Source organism: Perna viridis, chromosome 6, assembly GCF_037379345.1.
Source record: "Perna viridis isolate PV_CMFRI_1.1 ecotype Kerala chromosome 6, ASM3737934v1, whole genome shotgun sequence".
In the NCBI taxonomy this organism is placed as follows: Eukaryota; Metazoa; Mollusca; class Bivalvia; order Mytilida; family Mytilidae; genus Perna; species Perna viridis.
The window spans coordinates 20,000,001-20,025,461 of record NC_142450.1 but is presented as its reverse complement, the minus strand read 5'-3'; the positions used below and the strand labels follow the sequence as shown (position 1 = coordinate 20,025,461).

The 25,461-nt window shown below is 31.6% G+C and overlaps 1 protein-coding gene across 24 annotated transcripts in view; it reads right to left on the bottom strand.

The window, feature by feature from the left end:
- The window catches only part of LOC148613996 (E3 ubiquitin-protein ligase rnf213-alpha-like), a 146,888-nt gene that overhangs the window by 9,049 nt on the left and 112,378 nt on the right, over positions 1-25,461 (bottom strand). For 22 of the 24 annotated variants that reach the window (XM_088587701.1, XM_088587696.1, XM_088587704.1 and 19 more), the window contains 17 exons: positions 24,730-25,004; positions 23,609-23,717; positions 22,328-22,444; positions 21,926-22,039; positions 21,645-21,698; positions 20,664-20,864; positions 20,305-20,434; positions 19,943-19,977; positions 19,452-19,546; positions 18,416-18,575; positions 17,897-18,092; positions 16,577-16,677; positions 15,726-15,783; positions 15,336-15,523; positions 2,752-2,896; positions 862-945; positions 98-287 (listed from right to left, as the gene is read on the bottom strand). In XM_088587701.1, coding sequence (XP_088443827.1) covers positions 98-287; positions 862-945; positions 2,752-2,896; positions 15,336-15,523; positions 15,726-15,783; positions 16,577-16,677; positions 17,897-18,092; positions 18,416-18,575; positions 19,452-19,546; positions 19,943-19,977; positions 20,305-20,434; positions 20,664-20,864; positions 21,645-21,698; positions 21,926-22,039; positions 22,328-22,444; positions 23,609-23,717; positions 24,730-25,004 — 2,252 coding nt within the window. Of the gene's footprint in view, positions 1-97; positions 288-861; positions 946-2,751; positions 2,897-15,335; positions 15,524-15,725; positions 15,784-16,576; positions 16,678-17,896; positions 18,093-18,415; positions 18,576-19,451; positions 19,547-19,942; positions 19,978-20,304; positions 20,435-20,663; positions 20,865-21,644; positions 21,699-21,925; positions 22,040-22,327; positions 22,445-23,608; positions 23,718-24,729; positions 25,005-25,461 lie in introns of those variants that run through there. The other 2 variants (XM_088587713.1, XM_088587717.1) reach the window with 2 other exon arrangements.

The window sequence follows — 25,461 nt, the reverse complement described above, 5'->3', positions numbered from 1 at the left end:
CCATTTAGCTCATTAAATTATGGTTTACTGCACTCTGGCTAATGTCGCTTCAATAAAAAAATTAATACAAAGATGTTACAGATCTAAAGCTACTTACAACATCTTTTTGTGATAACAATATTGATCCATAAAGTTGTTATGTTTCTCAAGAAGGAACCTCAGCATGATGTAAGAACATCCATTATCTTTCATGGTAGGGAGAAGGAAAGATATTGGGAACTTATAGTCAATTGGTTTTCTGCATATGCTTTTCGGAACAGCGAGTCTTCCATAGTATGTGTTACAGGCTAATTTGTAATAAATGAATAAGATGAAAGTTCAAAATATGTACAACGTGTTAAGTGATCGATGCAAGTGAAACAATTCGTTAAGACATGTATAATTATTAATATAAAAATGCTTCTAAATGACAGCAAATTAAATATTTACTCACCGTGGATATAAAAAATGCATCAAAACAAAACAAAAGTTCTAATCATATTCTTTTGTGGGAAGCGGGAAATGATTTTAGTTTTATCTAAATTAATACTTTCTAGAGCAAAAACTTTATACATGCAGTGACTAGTACTTTTATCTATACCAAAACATTTACGAATTTACCCATTTACAATGTGACGGATGTGTGCCTTTTTTTATGGAAGGTTTCATATGTAATTGTATTTAATCATGTTATCTAATATATGTATAAAGATCGCATTGGGTATTTATAACCGCGTATCAGCCTGTATGTAAATAATAATGTATCTTTATTGTAGCTCAGTATTGACGTTCAGCCTATTTGTTTCAGATATTTGGCCATATTAACTAACTAAAAAGTGCATTGTGAATTTGGTAAGACTACAATGTATATGTCACACTTACTGTACGACTCAAGACCAAGTCTTACTGTGTCCCATGTTTCAATGAATTTGTCGACCAAATGTCTGAACTCGTCTGCATTTCCACCTTTAAGAAACCATAATATAAAATTCCTCTTATACTCTACAACCCACATGTAAACTGATAACGTGCAGACTCTTTCCCTAATACAAAAACACAAAGAACAAGATACTCCCAGTAGCCAGAATCGCTCACCTGGTGAAATGTTGCCTTTGAAGGGCAATAAATTTAACAAAGAGTTGTCCAACAGTTTTGACTTTGGAAGGCCTTATCATAAGGATCATTTCATCAATTGAAAGTTTCTTCTTTCTATCATAGTTTCAAGATATTGGTAGTTTTTCACCTTTCAAGGACAATAACTCTTACAAGTAGGCCTTCTAATAAGGACCATTTCTGCAATTGAAACAATTTGGCTATACCTAACGGTTTTGGAGATATATGGAAATATAATTGTCTGAACCATATTTCTATTATTAATAGCAGCGGCCATTTTATTGGTCAAAAGTTCCCACATGAGATCAATAGAAACCACAAGAAACACTCATACCAAGTTTGGTGTCAATTGGTAGTAGTGTTAGAGGAGAGCAAATAACATTAAAATAGGGAAAAAACGTCAAAAAGGCACAATACCTCCATCCAACATGGCTCAACAATTTTACACGAAAATTTAACCACAGCTAGATCTCATCATGCTGAGTATGTTATCTGTGTTCAAATGTGGCTGTACATCACGGTTTGGGAGATATATGCGAAAAATTTCTTCTAACCCCATGTTCTATATTTGAAAATGGCGGCTGCTTTTTTCAACAGATCTGAAATCCCTAAATTCAATCTGTGCAGAACACCCTATAGAACATTCACATCAAGTTTAGTCTGGTAGTGTTAGAGGAGAAGAGTTTTGAAATAAATAACATTTAAATATTTTTAATAAATACAAAAAAGAGCAATGATTCCAATGTGATGAAACAAATTTACACGAACATTTGACCATAGATAGATCTAATCATGCTGAACATTTTTACTCCTGCACAATTTGGCTTTACCTAACAGTTTTGGTGATATATGTGAAAACTTCTGTCTGTCTGATCCCTTTATTCTATTTTAATAAAACGGCGGCCGTGTTTCCGACTGATGAAAAATCCCCAAATCAGTTCAATGCAGAGCACTCTAAGAAACATTCATATCAAGCTTGGTTCTAACAGGTCAAGTTGCATCAGAGGGGAAGAATTTTTAAAAAAAATTGTTAGTAGACGATGACAGAAGACGACAACAACGATGGCGACGAACGCCGAGTGATTAAAATATTTTACGCGAACCTTTAGGACAGGTGTGCTAATAAACTGCAATTCTTCACAAGGTGTCTGTATCCATTTCATAATCTGTTGCAGTTTTATTATTTTTATCGATTCGATAGAAACATGATATACAAATCCTTTTTTATATGATTTATGCATCTGTAGTTTAAGTTGCTTATAAAGTAACAAATGAAACAGCTCTAATTAGTTCGACAAATGTTTATCCTTTTTTATTTCATGATATAATGTTTACGGTAAACAAGCCAATAATTACCCGGAATACTTTCATTCGATTTTTGTGTTAATTTCACAACTGTTCCAGTTTTATTATTTCATCGAATCCATATCAATATAATAGTTATAAAAATCGTTTTGTTAATGTGGTAAGTGATGTGTATAATAATGTTGAACTTGATCAGATGCCCCTGCGAATCGTATGATATAGTTAACAGCTACATACCTTCAGAAAAGTAATTCATAATTAATTCTGATCTCATTTTTTTCAACTTTATGTACATTTTGTATATGTTGTCACTAAGTATTTTAAAAATCTTATATTACGATACTATCAAATTACCTTGCTTAATTATTTGCTGATGGACATCTTCTATGGTCAGTAATGTTGACTCAGATCGGTCAAGTTTTCTACCATACATCTTCATCAGCAATTTATGTAAACACACAACGTCCGGTACTAACCTCAAAATTCTTAAATGATGTTCCTTCGAATGTAAGTAAATTTATATCATGAATATACATTTACTAATTGGTATTTCTCTTGACAAACAAAATTGGTTTTTTTAGTTAAGCTCTTGTTTTAATGGAAAATGAAAACAGATGAGTATTCTAAAACTAAGTTTGATTTAAGTGGAAAGCTTTCTCAATTATCATGTACTGTATGTGTTAAATAATTTGAAAACATCATTGACCTTACGTCTCTTTTGATATACTTTAAACCGAGAATGTTGGATTAAAACATCACATGTTATTGTAAAAAAAAAAACATATTACTCCTTCTATCAATATGGTACAAAACAATCGTTTTTTATTTTTTATGACGTGGAAGATTTATCTACTTCTCAGATGCCAGATAATAATGATATCACAAAACACATGAACAAGGGATGTATAGAACTTGATGTGTTGTGTGATTTTGTCGCATACACTAGTACTGAGTTTTAAGTCTTAAACGGCCATTTCGATCTTAACACAAGACCGTCTTTAAATGAACTGAAAAATCTGGACAAAAAACTTGTCAAGACTATGTAACAGAGTAAGATCGATTTCAGTTCGAAATGTTAATACTGTTTAAGACTACAAGGTTGTTTTCAGTTCGACATATGTAAGACTTGTTCAGACTTTTTCAAATAAACAAGACCAGCTCTTTTGTTTTCTGTCCAGACTAGTTCAGACTATATTTGATCATTTGAGATTGTATGAACATTCTGTGTTAAGATGCTATAAGATCGTGTCTAGACTTGGTAAGTCATAAACTTGTAAACATGAATTGTCCCCCTTTGAAAATATTCTTTAATTATATGCTGTTTTTTTTTTAATTTTTTTATAAATGTAATTAATACATCATTTTGATACTAAATATTATATGTATTTAAAAAAAAGATATATCAAATTGATTTGAGTTGTTTTGATTCTAAATATAATTTACAATTACTAATAACAAACATTCAAGTCTTGTTTCATTGTTAGATTTTTATCCTATCCGTATTTAGTGTATTCAATATCCCTCCAACTAAAACATAATCTTATACTGATGATTTTAATGCATAATTGTGGTCAATTTATCGGGAAATTGTAGAAAAAACTTGCAGGCGCCACTATGTGCTGAACTACCTTCAAGTTCTGTTTATAGTTAATTTGCATTCTAAATATCTGACTAAAATATACCCATAATTGTTTCCTAATTCCATAAGAAAATTTCCGTAGAATTAAAAGCCCAATTAACCATGTCCGTCTTCTATAATGTCGCACACTTGCTTTGTTGTATTTTTTTGCATTTTTATTTAAGTCATCAAACCGACATCGTGCAGATATAAGTCAGAAAAGCAGCGCAGCAGCTTACATGTAGCTGCTACATGTAGTAGGGCAAGTCATATTTTGACGTATGGACAGTTCTTTGGTCAAGCTCCAAGCGCCCATTTTTACTTAGTTTGCTTTAAATAGATCACATTCTCAATCATAAAAGAGGTAAAACACTTAAATTAACATTAACAGTACCTACATGTATATTACCTACATGTAATAGCTTATGTGATACTGTCTTAGAAGTTCACATTTTATTTTATTTAAATTAGTAAAACAAATAAATGCACCCATCTCACATCATTACTAACCTAGACCGCGCTTATTGGGTATTGAGAGTTGAACACTATACAAGATTTCAAATTCATATGTACTGCATGAATACTGAACGAAATTGTCTGTATACATGTATATACAGTCACATAGATGAAATCGGATTGTGCGCTGTTTATATCATCAACAAAACCATGACAAGGACCATTCCGATTTGTGTGTGTTCATATATTTAGTGTTTGTTTACTATTTTTGTCAAATTTTGTTCTTTTTTCTTATCTTAAATTTTGTTCTTTTTTCTTATCTTCAATTTTGTATACTACGCAACACGTAGTGGCGAGGAATAGTGTTCCTCCGAATTTTTCGTTTTACAACCCCCTTTTTTACATGTTTCCCGATGATAACTTGAAAACAAATCGAAAATTGCTTTAAAACTATTCGTTGTTTTCAGTACCATGAAACACATGATAAGTTCCATTTTCAACAAAATCCTAAAACAAAATAATAATTTTCGAGTTTACTTTTTTTTAATCCTACGTTTATATATAATTAATTACATTTCTTTTGTTCATATTTACTATATGTAACATGGATTTTAAATGCTTAGGTCGATATGCAACCAATTCAGTTCCATTGTTGTCTCAATGCTTTTTATGGTACACTGCTATAAAACTCATTGATATCTTTCAATAGAACGTGACACATAATAAACTAAAAGAAGGCTCAAAATGTATACTTCAGACTTGAAACTATTAATAAGGATACCAATCAGTAATTTGAACTCATGAGAATGATCTCGTGTCTATCAGTATGGTGGACTAATTACTAAATTACATGACTATTATCAGGGGTCCGACGTGGTTTATGTGTGGGTGTGATCGAGTGAACTAACCACGATCTCATACACTTAGAAAAAACAAATTAGCAAGTATAATTTTTCCATTTTTTTTCTCCTACACTATAACATTTTTATATGAGTATATACTTATGAATAGCCATGCAGAGCATCCATCCCAGTTGATCATACATGCAAATTATACTATCAAATTTATATATCCAAATCGGAAAACCATACCTATAATTTTTGCGCCTTCCCGTACGGTAATATACAGGAAGTTATCCTTCCCCGGATCGTATTTTAAATAATAGAATACGAATTGTCATGTGATTACACATGTTTTAAGGAGTCATGTCCGTCACACTTGCATTCATACGTCTATTTGTTTTTTGTGGGAAACTTTCCACGAAAGCGGTAAAATAATCCCATTACATATGTAAATATGCGCGTTTCTGATTTTAAATGTTTGTATGCATACATGGCATTGACAAATAAAAATGTAGACTTAACAACACTAGTGGAAAAAATCACAGAACTGCTCTACTTCTTATCCCTAAAAATATCATGACGCAAGTTTCGAAAAACCCCGATATATCTTCATGCAATTGAGATATATGTACATGTAGGTATATATATATGATTTGAGGTTGAAGCAGCTTCAAGTGTTTGTAGGTATAGGCAGGAATGCAGCAGGAACGGTTGGCATCGGGCCAATAATTTTTGTTGGTACGGCATCCGTATCTAGTATGCTCTTTTCGCCGTACCAAAAGAGGTTTGAGTGCGGAATAACATCTCTGGGTATAGGTATAAAATACACCATCATTCATACATTGTATGTGGACATACATGTATTTACAATTTAGAGAAAAAAAAACAATACACCCTCAAATGATGTACCGACAATTTGTTACAGGTGTAGCCATTAAAGTCTAAATTCAGAATTTGAAAGGTCTGAATATATTGTACATTTCTATTTTTGTCTCATAATTTTGCACAATATTGATAACTCTGAAATGCTAAAAAAGTATCTAAAAAGTACCCCTAAGAAACCGTATGTACCTTTAATGTCTTCATGAACACCAAAGACTGCATTTTTTCTGTTTTTAAGATCATTACAAATCACGTTAATCACAAATATTACTTCCAGATATTGGGTTTATACAAACAAGATGTAGCAAAATAATCTAAATTGAGAAACGTTCACCCGAAATGAAACTATAATAATAAGACTTGATTTAGGCCTTAATGACCTTCGTACCCCTTTGTCATTTTATTCCGTGTAAATATCATTAAAAATATAAATAATAGAATAGGTTTGTAGAAAATTGAAATAAAAGTAGCATACAAGTCATGCACAATAAACAAGATGACAAGGATAGATTTTTTTTCGGCAATTGTTTGGGGCATACAAACTTCTTCCTGAAAACTAGTTTGTTACTCGACTGTATTTGAGTGAAAAAAATGTCCTCTAATAATTTGTAGGGGCTAGTGTGATTTTGGTATTATCATAATCCAGTGTAAAATTTTAATCACAACATATGATTAGATACATGCTTGTATTGCTAGAATAGATATAAACAGTTATGGACTGGCTGTGGACATACGTCTCTGACAACAGCTTTGATGTGTATTTATCATACCTGACCCGGTTTAGTAGGAAAAAAAGTTTTATGATTACTTGGAGTATGTCGTCTAACGAACCACGGAAAGCACAGGCATTACTACTGTTTGAACTTTTTAAAAATATATTCAGATTCATACACATACGCAGAGTACAAGAAACAGTATGAAATGCATTTGGGCTGTTAATTACATGTATATCACACTGTAAGTGCAGGGCGTGTACATTTATTTATCAAAATCGTATTGACAGGCCCCTTGTGAATTCGCTTGACATGCGTGTGTATTGTATACCCGGTCGTAAGTTGATAATCTCGGCCCAGGGGCGAAGTAGTTAATGTCAAACTCTAAACCAAACAATCAAACCAAATCAAATAACTGTATTGCAATTAAACCTATGATATACGTAAAAAGTGACTATGACAAAATATTTGGACGTAAAAAGAATGAATATTAAACATGCGGTGATAATACAGTTGACAAGATTTAATGTCCGAATTTAATTTCGAAAGACGGCTTTATAAGACGTTTACAACTTAAAATCTTCAACAACAAAAAGAAAAAAAAACACTCCTATTTAACAGATATATTTCTGTTTTACTATTGTATTATCCGGACATCTAGGGAAATAGTTTCATTTTATTTAAACAAAGATTCAAGCTCTCGCAATGTGTTGTTAACAAGTAATACAAAACCAAAGATATATATATATATTTAACTTCATGACAAAACTGAGCCTCATCTTTAAATTTAGAACTGGAAATTTTAATAGCTGCTATTCGCCTCGGCGGGATGGCACTTTCAATGATGCATTCTACTTTCGTTTTACAGTGAATCCCGTAAGCAGTGTTCATTTTGAAAAAAGTGCAAAGTTTAAATGCATTGTACAGTAAGCTAAATAGAGGGTTTTTATGTCTTTATTTAAACAAACTTTAGTCCCGTGTGGGTCCGGAGGTCAACTGGGTTGTGTGTCCCAGGCGTACACGGGGTAACCCTGGCATGTTACATGTTGGGTCGTCAAGCCATAATACGGAAGTCGTGACAAAAAAAACAAAACAAAACAAAACATAGTGGTGTAATGTTTTGGGAAAGATGCCACGTTCCTCGAACGTTAAAGAACCATTTGTGGTATTCTATCGGAGTAGGAACATTTGCGCTCCGCCACAAGATGCTAAATTGCCGAACCTACCCACCTCTCCATATTCCTAGTGGCAATCAAAATTTGTTGACCCTATTATGAGAATATATGCATGTACAGTGTACATGTATGTATTAACATGCATGGAATTAGGACCGCAAGTAGTAAAGCTATAATTTTACATGCATATGCAGTCCCTGATACATTTCTAAAAGCTGAAAAGGTATTGCCAAGTTTTGCCGTTTAGTTGAATATTATACATGTAGTTTTCCCTTGTACTGCATAAACATAAATCTGTAACTATGATACTACAGTGACATGTAATACAATAGGTAAATACAGAATAATATAATTAACAACGACTTGCAGCAGTAACATATGCATGCAAAAATCTTCAGAACGTATAAGAGTCATATAATTTTGCCAATCTTGTAAAGGAAAATAAGACAAATATTTTTTTTGTTTCAAAATCGTCCTAATTGATGTCCTTTTAAAAAGCTAATCTTTTTGTGACATAATAAAAAAAATTGAACACTTGAAAAGATCATTTCCAATTTAAGAATATCTGGGTCCTGCCGCCTTTGAGTTGGACACCCTTTTCACGTGCACAATGTATGCGTAATTTTAAGCGGATGAATACTTGTAGAATTCTAGGAAGTAACTGTAAATTTACGACTAAAGTTCGAATACTAGCCTAAATATGATCAAAACTGCCGATACAATACAAAATAAAAAAGTGCACCAATACGGGATCTAGTCGTCCAATTCGGAATTCAGCGGTCTCCGTACAATATGTCATATTGGACTGCTTGAAGTTCATATTGGCCTAGTGTATTGGACTAGTTAGTCAATAAAGACACAATTGCGTATGGTTTTTCATATTGGCCAAGTTATTGGTCCTCGGTTAGTAATATAGGAACTCGTCTACGCTTGTCCAATATGGAAAACCTTATGCAGTAATACTATACTATACATTTAGTATGAAATAAGAAAATATTGAGTGTAAATTATATGAATTGTCATTCCATGCAATTATTCCTTCCTAAGTTGAGTGGGCGATACGCCCGGCACATCTTCTCTAGGATCCTCACCTGGTGTATATCTAAAATATAAGACATGAAGCAAAATGCTTCATACTCCACACTATATACTAGCAAACAAGAAAGAACAGATATAGTAAAACGCAACAAACGCACAAGCATGTTACAAAAATACAGAGAAGTAACCAGTAACTATTTTCAGAGATCATAAAAAAGCATAATATATATATAAGTCCCTGATATTGTAAGCAGCCCTATATCAGCTATTTCATATTTCATCGCGCGAATCCAAGAAAGGGCGTACCGGGCTTACGCCCCCATAATATTAGGGATTTTTGTTGCAAGAAATCTGCTTTTTTCAGTAATCTCTTTCCCGATTGTCTTGCAACTCTTCATATTAATACCCCCTCCCCCAATCTGAAATCCCGAATCCGCCCTTTAACATGATGTATGATGTAACTAAATGATATACTCACTACAAATAAACGTTAACGGTTAATCACCCAAAGTTTTGGACTATTGTCGCGGTTTTTATGTGTTTGGGGTACAATTATCAACTTAAGAACTACGAACTTCTTTAACTTTTTAAATTGTTAATTTTCAAACAACAAATATTTCACATTCAAGTATTTGTGAATACACATCACAAAAATTACCCAGCACACTTCCAGAACCTCTCCTCCGATCCCGGTGTCGTACCCAATTTCAAGGTAGTAATAATTTATTCTGTTACAGAAACCAGACATAGAAAATAGGAATATAACTATATTTACCCCCTGTATACTACTAGTATGCAAGTCCACTTATATTAAATTGAATATAATTATATGTCCCTGGATATACGTGTGCATTGTCGAATAGTCCAGATATATACTCTGATCTTGCTACCCCGTATAAATTCTTTTTAAGTATATTTTAAGTATATTTACCACACTATATGAGTCGAATACAGGTATGATGAATTTGAGGGGGGTCCAAGCTATTAGCTGCTCATTTATTTTATTAATTTTTGTGCGTAATTAGCAAAATTTCCCATAAGGGCGGAACCCTCGGAATCTACATGTTACTATATATTACAGACTAATCCTACTGCAAGCACATCATCTGCCGTTTTCGATTCTTGAACTTTTCCCAAACAGATAACTTAATGAAATGTAAATCATATGCGAGTCCCCCGGTTTTTATGGTCAATAGACAAGTTACTTAATACTCAGCAAATTAAAACTATTATAGTAATATTAGTCAATATGGTTCATCAACACGATGGTCCCAGGACAAAATTTGTGTACATACAGTCACATGCAACAATGCTACGGGTTAATTTTACCTTTGTGACTCAGTCAATAAATGAATCTATGTTGATTTTAGGGTGTAATAATCATATGGACAGTTAATTCGAGACTTTTTTCTTTCCCTCTCGAAACGAGATATTTCGTGTTTATTTGTATCATGCACATCCACATCCACATGTACATGTAAGGGAAAATATGTTGAACATGTATGTATTTTTTTTCGGACAAGAAGATATTTTCATTTCATCGCGTAATTCAATGCAAAAAAGTTGGAAGGGTCTTTTATTTTAACTTTGAACTACGTAAAAGGTCAGTGACAAGGCCAATATTGGGTTTCTCTGGCTATGCATATTATTGAAGGGGAAAATAAGCCGATCGGGATAGACTAACCAGGTAGTGTATACTTACGTCCCGGGTGAATGAAAGTAATGCACATTGAGTTAAAGTCTCAGTATCGTATTAATTTTCCCATAGACTTTTATAGTGAAGTGTATATTTTTAGGATTTTTTAAAAAATATGTAAATTGATTCAATAAAACTTTCACTTATGTAGCATATCTAAGGACATGTGAAAAAATAATTTCCCGCAAAGAAAATAGGGTGAGTCCACGAAGATTGGACAGAAAAGTAGTCTTGAACTATAAATAGTCATTTTCCCTACTTTCACTTTCGTTTTGAACTCACCAAACCAACCTTTTCAGTGGAACATTTTTATGATATTATGTTAGATTTTCTTTTTAAAAAGTTCTTCACCTTACAGTGTGATGTTTGCTCTATTTTGTAAGTCATTGTTCATGTCTTTTGACAAAACATTAGTTTGTAGAGAGGCAAAAAGAAAATGCACTATATTTTTATAGCATCCATGTTTTGACGTACACCCGCTCAGGGATATGCAAAACGATACTGGTACCTATTACTAATAAACATTTCAATATAATCCTAAATGTTGTTGTTTTTCTGCTAGAGTATTCATTTTCATACTGAAAATTCAGAATATCATTGCCCTGCTACAAACATGAGTTTTCTATTAAAATTCTTATATAGGTACCCTATTCCAGGCATAAGACTAATATCTCAATGTTAGCCAGAAAATATTACTTTTGATAAAAAGCTGCTGCATTAATCAAACTAAGCAACTTTGTGGTTTATTCTGACATGGTAGATACATGAGCTGTACTATGAGTTCCAAATCATTATTTAATCTCCACTTGTGAGTTCCATATATGGAAATATTAATATCCGAACCTCCTTTTTTGTCTTTAACTCAAGGGAGCCTCTTGTTTAAAGTAAAGTATAATGACCGGTACAACCAACTGTTTTAAACTATAGATATGGTCATTTCAATTATAATAAATCCAGAAAAAATTATACCAATATCATAGTTTTAAAAAAAATATAGCTTTTCATATGCAGAAAATACAGATTTTAAGCCATTTTGGTACCCCAGGCAGATACAAATGGACCTCAATTTGACAGGAAAAGGACTTTTTCTTTAAAACAGATAGCTATGATGCAAGAAATATAGTTTACTGGTATAAATATTATAATAACAATTGTCTGCTTTAGATACTTTTTGAAAAAATTCAGTTTTTATGAAAACACACAATTATTTTTCTTGCCGCATCAGAATCTGTCCATTTGAACCACTAAAAAAAGTCCACTAAAAAATTGGCTGATGACTTTTGTGACATTTCTGTGTTTAAATCAACCACACAGTTATATGGCAACTCATTTTAGCTATTTATTTGAAAGAAAAACAAAAAAATAAAAAAAATATTCATTTTTTCATATATAAGAGGCAATGTATGGAAAATGACTATTTTCAAGTCCTAACCACATACTTAAAATGTGTTGTAACTTGAAAACTATCCTTTATGCAGGAGTGTTGGAGTATTACTTGCTTTAGGTTACCTAAATATAGATATGCTCATCATAAATAGTCAAGATAATAATTTTATTGAACTGATATCCTACAAATTCATGAAAACAAAATGCATTTCCAAATTTGGTAAAGATTAACCATAAATGCAAAAAACAGAGCTACCATAAAAAAAATCAGGTTCAAAAGTTGGCCAATTCATCTTAAAAGTGTTACCTGCATTGGGGTACTACTTTTTCAGCTGGTAAAGACCACTTGCTGAATATCCAACTTTACTTGAAAAACTGGCTTACTAGGTCTCAGTATCGTATTAATTTTCCCATAGACTTCTATAGTGAAGTGCATATTTTTAGGATTTTTTAAAGTAGTCTTGAACTATAAATAGCCATTTTCCCTACTTTCACTTTCGTTTTGAACTCACCAAACCAACCTTTTCAGTGGAACATTTTTATGATATTATGTTAGATTTTCTTTTAAAAAAAGTTCTTCATCTTACAGTGTGATGTTTGCTCTATTTTTTAAGTCATTGTTCATGTCTTTTGACAAAACATGAGTTTGTAGAGAGGCAAAAAGAAAATGCACTATATTTTTATAGCATCCATGTTTTGACGTACACCCGCTCAGGGATATGCAATACGATACTGGTACCTTAATATGATCAATTATTAAATTGCAATATTTGAGTGCATAGATTCGTAGACCCTTTTAATAGGAATTTAACAAATCATAATGCGCTTAATTAATCGATAACGCACAGTGTAATGCTTACTTGACTATCACGGGTTAATGCAGAAATTTAAAAAAAGGGTCAAGAGGGGTTACATAACCCAGAATCAGCTGGATCGACCACTGTAGTTATTAAATGACGGTCAAATATATTCGAATACATACTTTTATTAATACATCTACATGTGTAGCGTGACGCTATTCTACAGAAATACTTATATACATGTATCGGATTATAATACTGGCGCATCAAACCATAAATGACGATTAGCTACTTAATCTATATATGTATCAGGTTGAGACAGCCAGACTTATGAATTGGCCATGCACTTTGTAAGTCAAAGGTTGTACACGGTCTTCATGTTACACAAGCTACTAATTAACTCTAGATGTTTTCAATGCGCAAGATGAGTATAATTACTATATTTGAAGTTTGTTTTTGTGAGAATACTTCCTTTTGTTTCTTTTTTTTTTTTTTTTTTTTTTTTTTTTTTTTTTTGTTTTGTTGTCAAAAACACACGAATTAATTTATATCAAGTATGTATACCCAACTAATTTTTACCAAACATAACTATATATAAGATATAATAATGATACGTCTCATCAAATATCCAACAAATATATGCAAGATAAAAGAAACTTTAAAAGAGGACATAAAATTTTGCTGTATCATTTTGTGTTTTAAAGTGGACACAATAAATATATTAAGCGAATACAAACCCACACATTGAATATCAATTCAATTAATTGATATATGTGTTATGGACAAAATATACAAGATGTAGCCTGAATGACATGTAACAGAATTTAACACGTGTATATTGTAATGGTTGTGTGTATATAAGATACAAGGTGATGTCATTGTAGTTATGATTGTGAAATAAAATATTTAAAGCATTTTTAGAAGCACTTTTTACTGGGGTTGGAGGTAGGAGGTTAATATACAAACGAACATGCGATACATGGAAGACAGCACCCTATCAATTTGAGAAAATCTTCTTAAATTTTATAAATATGAATAAATGAAAGAAAAAATATTCTGCTCCACCAACTATATCTGTCTATAAATTTGACTAATTCGTAATGTTTATATAAAATTGATGCTGTGGAATGCTTTTTTTTCCTATTTCACGATTTGGTTTTACATATGGATTTATTGTTAGACTTCCGAATGCAGACCGACTTGATGTGGGCTGTGGAAGTATTATCAAAATCCCAAGAAATGTAAATACACATCAATTTATGCTGCTTTGCAAGACATTCCGACTACTGTTGTTTAGTTACGTAATACTCACATTCAAACATTAGTTAATATTTTTTACTATAATTATTTCACTTATTTAAAAAAAAGGAAAGGTTTAAATAGTGTACATTGACCTGCTAACTTACGGGAGATAACTCTTTTTTTAAATGTTAAAAAATCTTTTAAAAAATATAATAGTAATTTGATCGGAGTAGAGACTTAAAACATCTTACCACAGCCTGACACAACATTTTCTGCGCAAGTCTGAAATAGTCTGAACGTGACTGAACAGGTACTGGATAAGAAAGACTGAACCGACTCAAAAAGTCTGAACAAGACTAAAATGGTAACGGCCAATAACAGTCTTAATTGCTACTGAGCGACTGAACTAGTCTTAACAAATTTATGTTCAGACAAGTCAGACTTGTTCAGACCGAAATTGCCGTTTAAGACTTTAACTAAAGTACCAGTGATATTCTATTAAATCGGTTCGATTGAAATCAACATTGCGACCTTTCTAACGTTCTTCATCCATCACAAGTGTATGGTTTAAACCCGCGGTATAAGTAACTCTTCCCGCCGAGAAGGATGCTGAATGTTGTACGTTCACAACTCATAACGTGTATTTATTTCAGGTTATCAAGTCGTTTTATTCAACGTTAACAATACAACTTCGCTTGTACTCGTTTGTAACGATGTTTTAATGAAATGACTTGAATTTGCGATATTCAATTTTCACTTATACCGCCGAAAATGACTACTGGCATTTACAAGTAGTATATAAACAAATGTAGAACAATTGCCTGTTTTATTTTATCAATACTGTATTGGCAGACCTTAAATCAAATATTGACAAATATTGTGGAAGGGTCAGCATAAACATAATGAAATTATTACTGAATATTTGTTTGTATCCTTTAAAAACACCTTTGTATTCAGTTCACCATGTGTTATGTGGAGGTTATCGTTGACGTTCTCTTTGTAGTAAAATAAATAAACGAAAAAAAATAATTTAAAAAAAAATAAAAGAATGATCAGACATCAATTATAATAATTGAATATTTTTACACACCTCTTTCAGAAAAGCATGCAACAGCGGAAAATGGTTGTCACTAGCATTCAACATTTGCAATAGATGTTCTACGGATATTCTTGATCTGAACCTCCACACAGATGGGTGGTCACGATGTTTACTTATGTGTTTAGTTGAACGTTCCTGGACATTTTTCTCATACACCATTTCTACTAGTTGATCCTTGCCTACAATTTGATAAATTAATACATGATAGTTTTAATCCAATAATTTTCATTATTTTATTTTTCTATATATTCTGAGAAAGGATATTGAGCTCAAACAAAATAAAAACCATAGCACAAAACAAAAATCAACAACTAAACAAATTGAAACAAACTGTTATAATCAAAACAATATTATTAAGTTGCTGTGAGAAAGAATACATACCAATATGTTCTTCAGATGTGACTAATGTATTGCACTCTTCGATAACATTGTCTAAATTCTAGATAAAACACAATTTCATGTTTATTTATCATTTCAACGCTATTCACTTTATCAACATATGCTTGGGTCAACAAAATTGAAGGCCCCATCAATTTGAAGTGATAAAAAAAACTGCGAACATAATATCAAGCACATAGCAAAAGTAACGAGTTATTTACATTGCACTGCATTGTACGACATTGACTGTATGGTAGTACCTTATTTTTCCGTTAAGGCAAAGAAATTATTTACAATAGAACAATTTTACATCATGCATGCAATAAAACTGTTCAGGAACTATTCAGTTCTTACTCAATTTTAGATTTACTCAATACTGCGCCTTAAAAAACTTATTTGTTCAACGTGTCATAGTTTTCCTTTCCCCTTTTATTTTCCCTGGACTTGACTCTTATTTGGCAATTCGGTGGGTGTCTCTAGAAAAGCAGAGGACGCTTACCCTACCGGTGCATCGGTCCATGCTCCCAGTTTTTAGTGACGTCAGAGTTCCTCATTTGCTTTTGTTACTTTGTATGTAAGCTTTTAGTTACTTCATGTTCTTTGTTGTGTATGCCTGTTTTCCATGTCTGGTCTTTGTCCCTGGATTACATTCTTTTGATCGTCGCTCTTACCTTGGTTCCCTTGATTACTCTGTCTGTATAAATTGAAGTACTAATATTTCTTTTTTTTTCAAAGTAGTGTTACCCTTATGTATTATTATTCCATGGACGGAATTGGAAATTACGTTTAAAGCATTATCAATTCTTCAAATGTGCAGTCATAGTTTGATTTTTTGATTTTCGTTTATAACCCACCTTAAATAAAGGTTGAATGAACTCTTTATCAAACATCTCTTCCCAATTTGAACGATTCTTTTCACTTTTGAGTTCACACATTTCTTCTAAATGGTGTTCAGCTGAAATGGCAGTTTACCAAGTATTAAATCCTATATACTACATTGAAGTAACACAAACCTGCAAGCAGTCTAAAAAGGACACAATGATATATAAACAAAACGTACATGAATACTTTAGATTACATTGGGAAAAACATTTTCCTTGGTTGGTCAGAAATTTTATGACTTTTAGGTTTTGGTCCTTTGGGTAGCTTCGCTATCAACTGCGCTTAGGGTCAAAATAAATATGAACATCGTAGTCCCTTCAAATAATAGTACTTATTTCTTCAATCATAGTTTTGAAATGAAATATTGACTTGATATTGGTAACGCAAGTAATGATTTAAACACGATATGAATTGGTTTGACTAAATTGCTATTCGAGGTTCATAAACTTCCTATCAGTTCAAATATAGCTCAAATATAGTCGGGAACTGGCATGTTAAAAACTGCTCGTAGTCCTGTACTTGGTTGTGAATTGTTTAATGCTTGCTATATTTGTTCCCTATATTACTTTTGCATTTGACTCAAGCCTCTTTATTTATGTTTTTTGTTGCCTACATTTTTAAAACCTTTTGCGATTGCCCATAGTCTGGAGTCGATGGCTTTTGGTAATCTTGGGTTATTTTGACTTTTTTATTTGATAAGCATAATAGCATACTGCCTGTTTTGTTGAACCGATATAACATTTCGCAGTTGCTTTCAAAGTCTGGTAGAGTCGATGTGTCTTTTACATATTCCTCATTTTCACTTCCATGCCACAAAACTGCTGTTGTTGTGAAAGTTTGTTGATAAAGTACTGGATTAACGTCTCACTTACAAAACTTTATTATCAGTTTCCCAAAAGATTTTATAGATCATTTGAATACCGGTACAATAACAAAATATCCCTCCTAAGTTTTAATCATATAAGTATAAACAAGATTATACAAACAACTTCATATCAGTTCGTGAACATACAACCAACTGTAGTTAATGCTTTTTCTATATTAGCGAGGATTAATTAGAAATTATTTAGTCTTTTCGACATCGGAGTGATGACCTGAATAGTAAAGAAAAAACAATCATGTATTTAATTGTCGTTTGGACAATCTTGATACCATAAAATTGAAGTAACACAAACCTTCACATTCACGAGATTCAATTCCTTTCTGGACTGTAAAATGGGAATTTTAGCATTTTCCGTTTGAAATGAAGTTTTATTTAATTGCTAATTTCTCTACAATATAGTTCATATTACCTATAAATGCATCAGTGTGCTTTGAAACAACATCTGTCAAAAAGTAGTGAACTATCGAGTAAATATCATCTTTTCCCTTTCCAAGAATCTGACGCAGTGATTCAAGGTCCAATTTGATATGTTCTATTAGAAAATCTGGAACTTCATCATCATTCAAAGTCCCTTCTTGTAGTAGATTTATAGATTCATGAACTGCCTGAAATGTAGTAAGTTGTGGGAAATATTTACCTATTGAGAAAAAAAACATGTTCTAACATTTATATGATCAAGATAATTTCTTTCTTAATATCGAAAAAGTATTTAACAAACCTACGATGTGATTTATTCAAGAAACCACTAAGTAGATAATCTAAGAACCGTGGTTTGTAAACATTTTGTTTATTTATTTTTTTTCTCAGATACTTCTTGCTTATAGAAAAAAAAAATCAAATAAACTGTTCTAGATATTAGATTTCGAAAAAAAAAACGTTCTAGATATTAACAAAATGTTTAATAGTCATAATCATACTTTTTACATACCTTACGATCAACATTTGCTCCTACAAACATCGACATATGTGTTAGGAGTCGCAACATTGCCAGTGAGGGCCTGTTGACACTATTACGTGGAATCGAAGGCAATTCTGTGATTTTACTACCAGCTTTTCCTAGAATATGACCCTTTGTAACCGTTTTGTTTCTGAAATAAAAAGAAAAACAATAACAAATGCAGCATTAAAACCATACCAACACTAACAAACGAATAAAACAAAAAAAAATGATATCAACGAAGTAATTGGAACATTTTTCTTTTAAAATAAATCAGTCAGATGATTAGAATTTATTTAGTTATTTTATGATGAAATTGAAACAAACAAACGAATTAAAAAAAACAAAAAACAAAAACAAAAACAAAAAACAAAACAAAAAAAACAGTATATCAATGACAACTTGGTAATTACCTCTAATTTACAGTCTACTATCGATATTACAATAGAAGTTAGGCAAATCTAACAGTTATTAAGTAACTGAAAAAAGGGTCAATGAAAGGGGCGAGATGGGATAGGTAAAAACTTGTCATTTTTTCTTTAAGTTAAGGCACCGTATCTAGATATTGTAAATAATTTCATATATATTTGTCTTTAATTTTGAATGTGCATTTTTTTTTAAATTACAAATTAATTTAAAGGTTACATATACTGTCCACGAAGAAATAACTTCCCAGATCCATTTCTGCCAGATTGTCTGATACCTATTCCGTATTTACTGAACGTCTATAGTTAGCCTTGCATGCGACTATGCTCAATTAAAGAACAAGGTGACAGCAAATCAATTTTACTGGTTTCTGTAATATACTTATTCCTAATTGTTCTTAACTGTATAAATGAACCTACCTATACCACTTGTGGCTGATATATTAATAAAATTGTCAATAATTATATTTGGAGTCAGAGATCAAGTATTGTAGGATTTTCATAAAAATCAGTTTCTAATAAGCATATGGGTTTAGTACATTAAGCACATACTGCACTTCACTCATTTAACTAATGCCAATCTGTAAAGTAAAAAGCCTTACACTGAAGCTTCTGAATTGCTGTTTAGTAGGATGTGACCTGAACCTCCTATTGTTTCTCCACAGTCACACTTCATTGTAGTGTAGGCTTTACCACACTTAAACATACAATAATATGAATAACATAATTCAATTTTAAGATTATCCTTAGATATGAATTGAAGATTTTTGACATAACCACGAACTTAACTTAAACCGATAATTTTGTGGTAAAATTTGAGACAATCTTGGGGTAACTAATCAAACAAACAATATTTATTTATGTGAAAAGTGTTAGAAACGAATATAGCATCATCGGTACTTATGTGTTGGGACACAAACACTGTAATCTTAAACTATGAAAAAACACTTTGCTGCAAAAGGAGCAAAAGAGCGAACATTATTAATATAAATGATCTTGTTTGTAAAAAGGACGACCAATGAAATAAGAGAACATTTATGAATATATTTTACGCGAGAATCAAACAACATCTCATCCGAAAATAATTACTCACATCACCAACAATGTATGGATGACCATTTGGACATTCTAAAATAGAGAAATACATAACCATAAGAAAATTCAACCATATATGATATATAAGAGGAAATAAAAATGTGCAATGTAGACATGTATATCCAAACTCTGGAATCGACACTTTTGGGTGGACACCCCTTTTATTGCAACATCGCCTTCTTGGTCTAGACCAATCAGAAAACTATGTGCATGTTGAACATGTATATACAATATATGTTCTATACTTAATTTACATTATACATTAGTCAAAAAGGATTTACATTTGTGTCCAACCAACAAAGTGATTTTTTTTATTTTGTCGTTTTTTTTAATTTTAAGAAAATGGAAAAAAAAGCTTACTGTAAAATGTTGGCAACTCAATCGTAGAATCTGAATACCATCTACCAATCTTATGCTCTGTAGCATAATCTCTCATAAGGGTTGTAAGCATAGCAATGTCATCATCTGGCATTGTCGGAAAGAAGGAATCCTATTACAATGAAACAAGAAATTGAAATATTTGTCTTTACAAAGGCAAAATAATTGAAAACTTGTAGATAAACATATATTTTTTTCATATTCGGAAACATTGATGGGACTTAAAAAGAACGGTCCATGATTTGTAATTTAGATCTTGTGTTAATCAATCAAAATACTTCTGATGTAAACTGTTTCCTAGCATTATTGAGAAAGTAATATTATTTTTTAAATATACTAGCCTTCATTTTTGCCGGAAAACATGCTAGATTTTTTAAGGGTGCAAACAAGGTTGTCAGACCAGGTAATTTGAGGATAACCACATAAAAATGAAACAGGAGACATGATACATTCTGTTGTCCATAGTCCATTCCTTGGGAAATATTTTCGTTGCAATCAGCCTTCCAAACTCTATTTTCAATTACTGCAGACAATAGTTCTACCTTGAAAGGCAAAACATGAAATTATGAAAACTGTTGTCATCTCTAACAACACCTGTTAATGTAAAACATTAACGAAATTGTTTTCCTTATGTCATGTTATCATAAATTGCATCATAAGGGTAGCAAACCATAAAGGAACCATAATGTCACATAGCATCAAGGAAATTCATATGTTTGCCATATGTATTATCCACACGCATCTCAACTGCGGGTATGATAAGATACGCATCGCGTCATGTTACAATTAATCCCTTTTTGGCGTCTTGTTAATACAAAGGAAGTTTTGAAAGTTTCGCAATTCAAATTGGCTTAGTTCTAACCAGCCAATGTTTAGATGAAAAAAAAATTGCCAGAAAAAAGCAAGGGTGGCAAATTGTGGACAAGAAGTCTACAGAGAAACAAAAACTAATTAGATTCTTAAAATAACAAACTATAATAGGAAGTCCAGACTAGATCGATGTAGAATGATTCTGCTTTGATCTAAAAGTTGGACGAGAAAGATAACAAAACAAACAAATATCGATTACGTGAAGCAACACTGATGAAATGATTTAGTATGATTACACAGAAATTAAAACAAGCTATAATGTAAATTGGAGAACATTCTTGAAGACGTATTCTAATAAACGATAATGTTTATTTTGATGGTCCCGTTCCCTTTAATGAAGTACTATCACTTAAAAAACACTTGATATGCATATTAATATAGAACTGATCTTTCATGGTTTAATGAGACTTTAAATGAGGCTAAGGATGCCATTAAATAGCTTAAATGCATACCATTTGCTCCTGCTGAAAGGGAGATACCACTGTCTTTTGCAAGCATTTCTTATCCTATAAAGAACAAACATTTGAATTTAAATACCGTTTGTGCTCATAATTTTCTTCGTTAAGTTCAAAAAAGAAAGTTGAAATGTTTTTTAATCATTGTATACCGGGTAACTTTTGCTTTGAAAATTTATTGCAAAATTGGTCACGAAATATTTACGAAGTATAAAGATTGCTTCATATTATAGATCATGTAATGGAATGCAGTCATACGAACAAAATTGTGAGCATACTTCTTTTGACATCTTTTCCATTCCCTCATGATATAAGTCGTTCATTGCCACTTTTCGATGAAGAGCTAAAAGAAGAGCAATTTCCGTTCTCCATACCTGGGTCGACTCGCCCTTCTGTAAAATATATATGCATTTTTAAATAACAAAATATGTTAGTGTGTATAATTTTAGAAAATTTCACAATGAAATCTTATTAAAATTTTCATTACTCGGTGAGGGTAACTATTTTATCGAACGTATACCTGAGTGACACACATCAATAACTTTACCTGCAGACAGCCATATTTGATTTACCTTGTTCAATTGATATGAAGTTTTATATACTACTCAAATTGTTTATAAATATATAAGCATTATCATATATCAAAATCAAGCGGCAAAACAGATTGTCAATATCGGTACCTTAGCAATTGTGAATTGTGTATTTTCTGATTGCTGTTTGATAAGTTCCGATATCACACCCATAATCTCACTATATTTGCCTCCACTTATTAGATATCTGTCTAGTCCCACTTTTACCTGCAAAAACAAATACATCATAATTTTTTTTATAGATTCGAAACCTTAAAAACAAAGACATATGCATATTATAAATAAAATGTAGTACGAATGCCTAAACAAATTTTGTATATCTTTGAGAAACAAATGGTGCTTTTCCATGTATAATACAATGTTATTGATCTTGATGTCTGAAAAAATGCTATATAACTCCATTGAATAATTCGATTGGTAAGCCCACAATGTGTATTTTTAGGAATTGCTCAACAAAAATAAGGTAACCTCCTTTGACTTTTAACACTTTTATTGCATGATTAAACATTCCGATATAATTTTAAAATGTAGCTTAAAAAGTATGTAGAAGACAGCTATAAAGTCCTTGTAACAGTGCACCTTACGGAATATCAGAACTGTTTGAAATTTTAAGAGAAATCAAGGGAACAAGATTCTAACAGAAATCAAAAGAATGTTACCCAGGATTAACCCAGGGACAAAGATAAGATTTATGATTAAGAAAAAATCACACGTCCTCAATGTTATTTGGTTAGTATATGTTCTTTGGTGTGTTTGTCCGTCTGTATTCCAACGCTGTTCTTTGTTCCTGGATCGCATTCTTTTGATTTCCGCTAGAATTGTAGTTTCTTTGATTACTCTTTGACTAAACTGACATACAAACGGACTGAAGAAATAATATTCCCCGACTTTACAGGGGCATTAAAATTTGTATCGAAGTCAAAAGAGGAATCATGAAAACAATTGTCTAACTGATAAATCGAAGGAAGACACTTTTGTAGCTGGCACAATGTGGTTAACTTTGAATCAACGTGTTTTATTTGTTTGTGAAACTAAGTATACAATACATACATTACTATAACAACAAGAATATTAAACCGGATTCTATTGTTTTAGGGGTTTATTATTTATATTTACTGAACTTTAAAATATTATTTTCGTTATAAGTTCCATTTTAAAGTTTCGTTCTCATATTTTGGTCAGTGAAAAAGAAAAATAAATCATTTCAAAGCATATGTAAATTCGTGGTTTTTGAGGCAATTAAAACGTGTGCCGTTATGTTGAAATCCAATTTAGTATCAGGACTTTATATGAGTTATTAAGTTAAGTCATTTCAGCATTATTGTAAAATCAAATATTATCCACAAAATAAGACAGAAAGTCAATACTTACTTCAAAATTTGGTATACAAAGCCATTTAAGGTGCTCCTCTTTTCTTTGTAACAACTTTTGATAAAACTCGACTCCAAACCTCCTGCAAATGTCTTTCACAAAGTAGTATCTAAAAATATTCGAATCACACCTTTGATGTTCAATCAACTAAAACTTAAGTTATAAGTCATATATCTGGAAACCTAATTCAATAACTGTGTAACAATATTACTGTTTGTACCTGGAGTTTTTAGAATCGAAGAATTAAAATGCAAAAAAAAATAATATATTATTATACATATAGGGTATATATTTTCACAATAGCAGTATATGATTTAAACATTGAGGAAGAATAAATATGACAACATTTTTTGTCACAGATTTTCATTTTATTAAGGCGGTAGTCTGAATTAAGTAAATTCTTTTTCATATAAAGATATCATTTTTTATTGAGTAAAAAAAGAAAATAGTTTTGTAAAAATGTGAAAAATGCGTTGTTCATTTATTTGGTACACTTTCATGCCCCTCAAAGAATTTGTAGACCTAGTTAGAAGAGCTATTTTATGAAGCTGTTCCTCAAATATTCCAATAGCTTAAAGCTGTATATTTGACATCGAATCAATATAGGCTATGGGATCTTCTCCTAAATTAAGATAAAAATACATCTATTTTTCAGTATATTTCATAGATTTTAGACAGAGAGATGTCTGTTGAAACTGACATTTCAACAACCACCCACAAAGTTCCTAAATTCAGTAAAGTCAGTTTTAAATATTGTGTTGATGACCATTCTTAAAAAAATACCCATTAAAACAATTAATTTACGCTAAATAACAGGCACCTAGTGACTTTTCTCGTCGTTTTTAAACATTTTTCTTACAATCCAATGCCATTAACCATCATTACGGCGTACTTATGGTCCTCTGGTTTTTATCATCTAGTTTTAATCTGTATTCGTCTTGTCATTGGTTTACTAAATCACATAACATATTTAAAAAGAAAGAATATACTTTGAATCGAGAAACCTATCAGGCATGTTGAAAACGCTTGTGTTGAGAGTTATTTGATTTCGATTCTGGCAGGTGATCACTTTCTTGCTTAGACTAGCATTTATTTATAAAAATTACAAAATGAAAAAATACCTTGGCCAGTCAGATTTAGGGTTTTCACATAGACGTCCAGCAGCCTCAAGTAAATGTTTCACATAAACATCAAGCGGTTTCGATGAAGTATATTGAAGATGCACATATTTTGCAACCAGTGATAAAGACACTTTCAAACCCGCAACTGCTTCTATTTCATCAAGAACTGGAAGATCTTCATTGAACAGTCCAACACAATATCCAAGTTTCTGGTTTGCAAGAACAATTTCTTCTTGACTATTTCGATTCTTTTGGAACAGTTGATATGTTGCATCCTGAAAAGAATGATTCATAAAAGCATGGTTATTGTCACGGTAGCTCATTAGGCGAGTCTGGTACAAAATATGATGTCATTATTATGAATCACTTGTTAATTAACACAAGGTATAAATCCCCTTCATTGGTTATCAGCAGATAATAAAACAAATCATTTAATTTTTAAATCAAAGCTTATTATTTGCCTTCGAAAAGTGTTTTAACAATTTTTTTTATTCACTGACTTTTTTTCTACGTAAGAAATGCCAATTGCTTATACTGTTGTTACACGAAGTCTGTTGCAAAGGACTCTATAATCGTTATAATCAAGGACGTGTCAAAAAGATCTAATATGAATAACAGATATAAACAAAGTTGAATTTTAAAGTTTTAACTATATGACAACCTTTGTATTCATTCGTTACATTTCAAATCTATGAAACAAATGCTTACAATATCCATTGATTACGTAAACAA